The 9,949-nt window shown below is 45.9% G+C and overlaps 1 protein-coding gene across 5 annotated transcripts in view; it reads right to left on the bottom strand.

Moving 5' to 3' along the window:
- The window catches only part of LOC134079217 (ribonuclease inhibitor-like), a 79,050-nt gene that overhangs the window by 25,182 nt on the left and 43,919 nt on the right, over positions 1 to 9,949 (bottom strand). For 3 of the 5 annotated variants that reach the window (XM_062535422.1, XM_062535427.1, XM_062535425.1), the window contains exons 4-7: positions 6,061 to 6,081; positions 5,800 to 5,908; positions 5,235 to 5,405; positions 2,714 to 2,887 (exon numbers count right to left, since the gene is read on the bottom strand). In XM_062535422.1, the coding sequence (XP_062391406.1) occupies positions 2,714 to 2,887; positions 5,235 to 5,405; positions 5,800 to 5,908; positions 6,061 to 6,081 (475 nt within the window). The remainder of the gene's footprint in view (positions 1 to 2,713; positions 2,888 to 5,234; positions 5,406 to 5,799; positions 5,909 to 6,060; positions 6,082 to 9,949) is intronic. The other 2 variants (XM_062535426.1, XM_062535424.1) reach the window with 2 other exon arrangements.

Raw genomic sequence — 9,949 nt, 5'->3', positions numbered from 1 at the left:
TGTTTTAGCACTCTGAGAAATGATGATAATGTCCGGTGTGTTTGCAATTCCAGAGAATGTGTTTGCAGGGGAATAAAACCATTCAGAGTGGACAGTGGTGTGTTTGTAGATCTGCTCTTCCTCTGTGTGTGGGATCTGAGCAGCTATGAGGTCCACAAGTCTGTCATGTCTGGCAATATACAGTCCTTTAAGGGAGCTACAGCTGTTCATGATGTGGGCTTCTGACTCCAGATGTTGGTGGGGGGGGGGGGGGTCATGCAGCATACAGAGGGGTGAATGGTTGGAGGGAAACCATAGTGAGAGGTTGTATTTTGTGGGGAGAACCTGAAGGCGGGCTTTCACACAAAAGGTGAGGATGTCTTCTCCAATGGTGGCATTACTGTAGATTGTGTGTGAAACGGAGTGGTCTGCGCAGGGCAGTTTTGACAACTTTCCCTGGAGTTTTAAATTGGACCAGTACTCCATGTTTTGGGCTCTCTGATTCTCCAGGAGAGTCTGCCTTGTTGTTCTTGGCTGGAGCAGTTGGGTGGTGTTGTTGTGGTGCAGAGTTGCCTCTACAGTGACTGATGGGTCCTCCACCACTGCATCAGAGACCTCTACAGGGTGTGAGTGGGAGGTCCACTTCAGTTCTGTACCTGTTCTCCTGCAGAGGTCATTTAGATCTGGCCAGTCTGATGACACACCAAACCCCTGTGCATGTACATCCAGTTTTCCATTTGCTTTGTTTAAATCCCAGAAAGTTGTCCTCTCCATGTGATGCAGGTGGCACTTTCCGTTTTTTTAAGTCTAGAAGTAGGGAGGCTCTGGCCATTTGTCTCACACGGGTGTCGTCACTGTTTAACATGGTGGTTAGATGGGATTGTCTAGTAGCTGTATAGGTCCACATGCAGTTGGGAACCCCCAAGCCCCCATCCTGCCGCCTCTGAAAGATTAAACATCTTGTGGAGTGTGTGTTAAGGGAGAGCCATTTCCTCACCACCTGTACAGTTTTACTGTCCATTTCATGAAGGACCTTCTGTGGAATGTGGACATTTGAAAATAGATGTTGAATTTTGGAGAATGCTATGTCCCTTACTGCTTGCAGCTTAAAGATAACAGGGAGAGGTGATGTGTCAATGAGCTGCAGGTTACTCATGTAATCGCAATAAGGTTTTGCGGGTCATCATTCGTGATTTCGCACGCCTAATACATTGCTATGACGATACGATCCATTAAAATCCCCATAGAGGTTCGGCTTCACTGGACTTCAATGGCACTACGGAGTGGGCTGGTCTCAGTGCAGAAAAAGCTAAATGTTTATTGGATAAACGCCGCAAAATCGTAATTTCCAGGGAAGCCCCGGCCTCTCTGGGGGTGAATGGGACATTGGGATGGCTCGGATGCCGAGCTTCTGAATGATGATTGGAGGAACCGTAATTGTTTTTGATTGACAGCATATTTCGCGATTGCACAGGAAGTTTCAACCAGGGGGTCAAGGCCGTGTTGATTAGCTTCGGCAAGTTAGCAAGCGCCATTTTCAAGTATGGCGCCTCATGGAGCATTTAGAACCAGCTCCGTGCACGAAAATCCGTGTTGGGCATGAGCTCTCATGCGCGTACATGTTGGTGGACGGGTACCTACAGCCAATCATTACTCCGTGCGACACTCCACTGGACTCAGGTGTGCGTTCCCAAGCAACTTTTTCTGCTTGTTGCTACACGGCAAGCAAGTTATGTGCATTATCGCCACCCTCTGAACTGGAGGATGACTCTCTTTTTCCAGAATGTCCAATAGAAATCAATGTAGGCCCATGCATCATTTTTAGGTTTGGAACTTTGCGCATGGTCAGATCTGACTGGCGCTGGATCGGAGCTCCAGTGTTCAATATGGCGTTGGCGAAAATTGGCCGGATTTACTAGCCTAGCATCGGCCATTCATTTGTATGGAGGGCGGGACTTAGTCACGCTCTCCAGTTATATATAATACCTCCATGGTTTCAACAGAGACGGCTCCTCTGATTTCAAGTTCAGGGATGCGTGAAAGTTACGGAACCTTACAGGGTTGGCAGGTGAAGTCGAGAGGCAAGGTTCAAATTTTAATTCTATTGCAGATGGTGTACATAGCCTATGCTATCAATAAAACCGTAATGTGGAGTTACAGAGTTTGTGATCTGCTTTTGTTTCAGTTGTAGTTGTAGGCTAGCCACATAGCTCGCTATAATAACTGTGTTGCTTGGCTAAATTATGCTAATGTTTACTTGAATTTTATAAGCTATTTGATAGCATTCCCCACCATGGGAGATTCAAAATAAAACAGCAAGGCATATGAACGTAGGAATAGTCACGTACTATAACTGTAACAACTCTAGTAGGCTACCAAATAGCATTTAACCCCCCAAAGTGAACTGGTAAGATGTAAGCTTTGTTCTAATCTAGCCAAGCCAGCTGCCATGTCTCAGAACCCTAACGTATCTATACTGTTTAGTCTATTCTGTTTTAGGATATATTTCCCCCTCAAATAACAATATTCCAGCAATAATATTATTTTAATAGTTGACCATTTTTATCAGAGCTTCCCCTATTCCAATGAGCAGCAACCGCCACTGGTGAACAATGTGTAGTGTCACACACACACACACACACACACACACACACACACACACAAACACACTCCTCTCACTCATCAGTGGGTTCTCCCCCCACACACAGATCTGTTGTTGTGTGTTCAGACTCACTTTAGTGTCTCCAGTTTGCAGTGGGGATTCTTGAGGAGATCTGAGAGATGCTGAACTCCTGCATCATCAAGCTGATTGTAACTCAGGTCCAGCTCCTTCAAACTGCAGGAGTTTGATGTGGCAGCTGACGCTATCGCAGCAGAGCTCTTCTTTGTGAGGGAATAACCCCTCAGCCTGGAGGAACACAACACATGATGACATATCTGATTATAACACTCACATACTGTACCTGTACTTATACAACACACACGCACGCACGCACGCACGCACGCACGCACGTGTAGCAGGGTTAGTTATGCTTCCCTGAATTTCCCCACTGTTTCCCTGCATATTCGATGCAATCTGCAGTTTCCCACGCCTCTGGGGTACAGTGGGTAGTAGGGGGGTTTGGCTTGGGTGTGGCAGAAGTTGGTTCCCGCGTTGGAGCCCCCTTTAAGATTCCATGTAGCCCCCTCCTCTGCCTCTGTTGCAACTGTCCTGAGGCAGAGGTATGTGTCTTATTGAAATGTGCGTTGTCTTTTGTTTTATGATTTTCTGCCATGCATCCATAATGTGTTGTATAATATGCATGAGACATACTGTAAGAAGACATGCGTTTTAATGTGTGCCGACCATGCACACTTTACGTTTAAATTGATTTGTCCTTTCGCTGCAGCCGGTTAGCGGTCTGCAGGTGTAGTAGGCTGGTTAGCGTGCTACTACAGTAGCTGTGACATGTGGTGTACTGAGTGGTTTACCTGATCTGTTCGGCAGGAGCTGTGATGCGCCTGGCTCGCTCCATGCCTGAATATTTTCTTGTTTTCTCCCGATATCTCAGGTATGCCATGTAGCCTATTGCATAATGTTGGAAAACATTTGTATGTAAACTGTACACTGCCGTGCAACTGTAATTGTTTGTCGTGCGGCTCTGTTGCAACTGTCCTGAGGCAGAGGAGCTGTGATGCGCCTGGCTCGCTCCATGCCTGAATATTTTCTTGTTTTCTCCCGATATCTCAGCAATAAACTTAAAGCAACAAAAGTTCCAGCTGGTTGTGGCGTCCGTCCATTAACACACAACGCAGAGTGATCGAGGGAGGGGAGAGACATCTGTTACACATGCACACACACACACAGTGACGATCCTGAGCACTGCCGCTGCTCCTGTGAGCGCCCATAGGCGTGGCTTCGGCGCTGGTGAAGGCCGCACCTGATTTACTGCCTCTTAAAAGGCCGGACTTCGAAAAGATGGGCGCGGGGCTACTAACGTCTGCCGTCTTTGCCTGTGTTCTTCATTATGAGTTTATCCTGTGTTTGATTGCTTTTCGTGCATTCATGTTGTGTTACACTAACACTGCATGCTGACACTGCTTAACACTACTGATTTACTGACTAACCCATTGTACATAGTTTTCCTTCTCTTTAAGTAAATTCTTTAATTATTTTGGCAATTCCGTGTCCGTGTCCTCCTTAGTTTGTTATTCAATTCAATTCAAAAAACTTTATTTATCCCCGAGGGGCAATTTCTCCATGCAGGCATAGCGACACATAAGACGCACAACACACAAGACAAACAAGACAAGACACGGGTAGAACAGGACAGACAAGGGTGTGTGTGTGTGTGTGTGGGTCCAGTCCCCTAGTCCCAGGAGAGAGAGGAGGAGGAGGAGGTCCATCTCTCTCAAGGGTGTGTGTGTGTGTGAGGGTCCAGTCCCCTAGTCCCAGGAGAGAGAGGAGGAGGGGGTCCATCTCTCTCAAGGGTGTGTGTGTGTGTGAGGGTCCAGTCCCCTAGTCCCAGGATAGAGAGGAGGAGGGGGTCCATCTCTCGTTTGACGGCTGTAGAGCACCAGCGGTTGTTGACATACAGACAGACTCGTCCTCCGTGTGCCTTTCCAGCGCTGCATCCGTCTCCATCCAGCCCCGACGGAGACCGTCAGCCCGAGAGCATAGGCTACTCCACAGGCCTATCCATGAACATGCCTGCAAACAATCGTGCAGGTTTCTCCGATTTTGTAGAAATTCTCTTGTATCTGACAGGTCGGTTGTCATCTGGAAGACTGCCTCCACTTGTCCATTCAGGAAATCTCATGGCGGATGGAATCAAAAGTAGCCTTTAGAAGTTGCGGTAGCTTGATGGAATCCAACGAAAACAAAGTGGCGTCCTTTCACGTTCCGTTACTATGCAACTCTAAAAAGTTTGCCGTGTCCCACTCAGATCAAGAGCAGCAGTATATCTTATATCGGTATGACCCAAAAACAAAGAGGAAGATGATGCAGGAACATAAAAACGTTAAAAACACCGACAACACAAACAATATAACAAAAAACACAAGAGCAGCGACACGGCGTCTCTAAACTAAACGTAACACACACACACGCACGCACGCACGCACGCACGCACGCACGCACACACACACACACACACACACACACACACACACACACACACACACACACACACACACACACACACACACACACACACACACACACACACACACACACACACACACACACACACACACACACACGTGTTCAGACTCACTTTAGTGTCTCCAGTTTGCAGTTGGGATTCTTGAGGAGCTCTGAGAGATGCTGAACTGCATCATGAAGCTGATTGTAACTCAGGTCCAGCTCCTTCAAACTGCAGGAGTTTAATGTGTCAGCTGACGCTATCACAGCACAGCTCTCCTCTGTGAGGGAACAACGGCTCAGCCTGGAGAAACACAACACATGATGATATATCTGATTATTACACTCACATACTGTACCTCTAACTATACAACACACACACACACACACACACACACACACACACACACACACACACACACACACATTGTAATGCTTTTATTTGGACCTTAACACAGGGAAATATTCACACACATGCACACACTCTCTCTCTTCCCCAACACACTTATCATCATGCACTCATCAGAAGGGGACACTTCCACACACATTCTCACCCTGTTTGAACAATTAATTAGTGTCACACACACACACACACACACACCAAGGGTTACTACACGCACATGCACACACACACTCCATTCACTCATCAGTGTGTTCTCCCCCCACACACAGATCTGTTGTTGTGTGTTCAGACTTACTTTAGGTTCCCCAGTTTGCAGTGGGGATTCTTGAGGAGCCCTGTGAGATTCTGAACTCCTGCATCATGAAGCCCATTGCCACTCAGGTCCAGCTCCTTCAAGTTTGCAGCTGACGTTAGCACAGCACACACGCACGCACGCACGCACACACACACACACACACACACACACACACGACATCTGATTATTACACACACTGTACCTCTAACTATACAACATTATATTTCATTTGGCTGACACTTTTTAACCAAAGTGACTTACAAACACACACATCAAGGTGTTCTACACCCAGGCACACACACACACACACACACACACACACACACACACACACACACACACACACACACACACACACACACACACACACACACACACACACAATAGAAATACAATAGAAAAATATAACAGTTTCATCACATTCATCTCAAACAGCCTATAGTAATTTACAGAATATAAGTGAAACACTGTTTACTTGTTAAATCTGGGCATAATATACATAACACACATAAACTGAACATACACTTTTACAAGTGGTTAAGTGGTTGCCAGCTTGGCACCAAGGCATGATTTACAGAATATAAGTGAAACACTGTGTTTTAATCAGGGCTGAACATACACTTCTACCTCAGTGTGATCTGTTTGTACATACCTTGCCATGTTTTTACATGCACACTGCTGAACAAATACCCCTGTATTGGCCCTCAGTCACAGTGCTAATGAGAGCAAGCTTAACTATACTGTACATTGTGTCTGCAGTCAGGCTGGGGTGCGTTTTCCAAAAGCGTAGTTGCTAACTAACATAGCAACTAACATAGTTGAAACTATGTAAGTACGACACAACTGTTTCCCAAAACGTCAGTTTGAACTATGGTGGTGGAACTTACATAGTACGATGCATCGTTGAGCTACTTGGGTGTTTCCCAAAAGTATAGTAGCAAGGAACGTTCGTGACCACCAATGTAAAGTTGTGTAGTTACAACCACACCTCTCGACCTGTGGTAAGTCGGCCCTAGTGGTTAGTTCCGGTACATGACATGCAGCGGACAGATGGGCATAGCCAACATGGTAGCCAGCGATCCCACTACCATTACTGTTGTTGGATATATTACGGGAGAACATTATGGGGTACAGTGGAAAGTGAACTGTTGTGGAGTTGGCCTACTACACAACAACAGTGCGTGGTGAGGTACTGTCTGTGACCGCAGTTATCTGTGCTGTTGTATGTAGCCTAATGCTAAGTGTTAGCACAGATCCTTTCGAACACCTTGCGTTATCTGGTGATGAGCCAATTTCACAGTGTCAAGGGGTGCCTTCCATGTAACGATTTATCTGGCCTCCTTCCTCCCTCGATCCTCGTTCACCGGAAATCGCTCACAGTCGAGGGCACGAGGACATCTCATTCATGTAATTGCAACCAGAGGAGGCAAGACCGAGGACAGAGGAGGGAGGTGGCAATCCCAAGGGGGCAGCGAACGTTCTGAGAGTGTAGACAGTATGGCGGCCGCCATGCTAACGAGAAGACCGTGGCTAGCTGGCCATTCCATTGAATCCTATGGGGCGTAAGCGCCACTTTGACATCAAATTACGTTAGAGCTGAAGCGTTTTAAGCCTTTATATGAACATTTTCTATTGTCGGGGTACATACTACATTGTGAAATTGACATAATAATCTCGTAACGGTCTTATCGGCTGAGTAATTAACGTTTTTCCGAAGTCAATGCTAACGTGAGAATGCGCATGCGTCCATAGAGTAGTAAAGCGTCGCCATAGGTCAGACTCGGTCAGACTACGTGCCTACGTCACATGTACGACACCTGAGCCTGCGCAGGAGACCTATGACGGAATAAGAAGACCTAAAAAAACCGTTGAAATTTGCTTCCTCGGTCTCTGCTGCCGTCTACGTGATAGCTCTGTCCATATCTTTTACTGTCTATGGGCAATCCCGATACGAGAGGAAACATAAGACCATCCCACGCGGAAGTGTTATTTCGGAGATGGGCGTTCTGTGGCTATACGCATGGATGACGTATCCTGTATAACGTTTTAAATATAGAAATATAGAAATGTTGTCTGTTATTTATGGCGTGTGAAGTTGATGCTAAAAGCTATAGTGGGATTATGTTATGTTACAGCACTTTAGGCCTACATAACACGCTATCCATTGCAAACAAGCCTATTTGAAACCTTCACACGTGGAGGCATTCAGTAGAAGACCCCCCCCCCCTCCCCCCTCTTCACCCTGCATCTTTTAGTAGGTTAGGCCTACTGTATTAGTTGTTTGATTTGTGAGGCAGAGCAGTAGGCTGGCTGTTTAGGCAATTCATGGAAGAATGTGCAATCTTGATCGCATACAGTATGCACGTTCGAATTCGCCTACGTCCGAGTTGTGTGAGAAAATGTGTGTGTGAATACTGGACCACAAATTCACATAGAAGTTAACTTAAAATGTAGAAAAAATATAGCTCTTTTCAGCAGACATCGCAAAGATACAACATTCGCAAAACTGAGAACAGCTTTCACTTCATTCACATCATTTTCAATTATCCTACTTTTCACGCCTATGCCTGCTCAGCGTTAGCCTCGCGAGCCATCCACGTACTTCCGGCCAAGGATTGCCTCCACTACGAGTCTGGCCGTGCTCCTCTGTGGAGCATTCTGCTCGGTAGAATTGTAACAGAACGCCCCCCCTCCAGAAAGCAGCCAATAAACGAAGAGACGGGTTGGTGGGGGCGAAAGGGGGAGGGCGCTCGTGACGATGACGTTAAACGCCTGCGCTATGTTGTTCGCCGATTGGGTGAGAGCTGTCCAATCAATTCAAACCAGAACTGGGCGTTACTTCCCGCTTCCTGCAAGCGCTTCAGAGCAAAGAAATTCCAGACCATAATACGAAATGAAATGGTAGTATTATGGGATGGTTAGGACCAGGCTAGCTCAGCATAGCCTATTGCTCTCTCTATCTCCCTCCCTCCAAGGTAGCTTACAAGATGCTTCTACCTCAGGTATAAACAGTGTTGGTCATCTTACTTTTAAAAAGAAATTAGTAACCGTTACAAATTACTTCTGCCAAAAAGTAATTGAGTTAGTAACTCAGTTATCACACTGTAAAAGTAATTAGTTACTCAGCAAAGTAACTGACGTGAATTTTTATGTTCTATTACGCTATTGCGTTCTATAACATCTTTAACGTCAAACATATTTATTATAGCCTAACTGATTGAAGAATAAAAAGAATTATTCGGTACAATTAGTGGGTGGAAGTCAGAACGTGCGCATGGCATCCGCCCACCCAGCCCAGGCCCGGGGTGGCTATCGGGAGATGCGGGAGGATTCCCGGTGGGCCGTTAACGTTTTGGGCCGGTATGTTTATTGTGAGCTTAAATATATTGTTTCTGACGATTTGCTGCGCTCTCGCGGCACTTCCGCAGCCAGGGCTGTGCGGTCGCGGCCCCTTACTCGCAGTTTCCCAAATATTAACAAAGTAGCACTCACAAAACTGTTCGGAAGTCGCAACCAAGTCTATATTTGCAATCTACAGGAGTAAATGAACAACCCCTTCTCCAGTTGAACGGCCCTGACGAAATCTAGACTATGCAGCAGAGACATGTAATAGGCTAATAATTAATTTTACTGTAAGGTAACCCCCGATATCAAAAGCCCTCAAAAATAAAATAGGCTATCTTTTAAAATGTATAGGGTCCTCCTTTGAAGATAACGTTCAGTTTCAGTGAAGTAGCCCTGTGAGAAACTATAGAAATCCGACAGACAGAGAAAGTGCACATTTACTTGTCACTATTATGCCTAGAAGCTATCGTAGCAAGTTCGCTGCATATGTGCAAATGAAATGGCTTGGATTTGGTGAGTAGCCTATTCAAGTCTTTTTTCCCCTCCTGAAGTTGGAAGTGGGCCTATAGTGAAATGATTTCCAGATTCCACTCTGATGTACAGTATCTTGGTAGCTATGCCTAGTCTGTCAAGGGTGATTAGCCTAATATACATTTATTTATTAGCTCAGGGGAGGGTATTCCATCCTATATGATCCTATCCGGTGAACGCGCTCCATTCTGCCAAATTGTAGTAACACGACGCTTGAAATTCTCAGTAACGATAACGGCGTTGCAACGATGAGAAAAGTAATTAATTAGATTAC

This window comes from Sardina pilchardus, chromosome 4 (assembly GCF_963854185.1).
Source record: "Sardina pilchardus chromosome 4, fSarPil1.1, whole genome shotgun sequence".
Classification (NCBI taxonomy): Eukaryota; Metazoa; Chordata; class Actinopteri; order Clupeiformes; family Clupeidae; genus Sardina; species Sardina pilchardus.
Note: the sequence above shows the minus strand (reverse complement) of the source record. Positions and strands in the feature narration are given on the sequence as shown.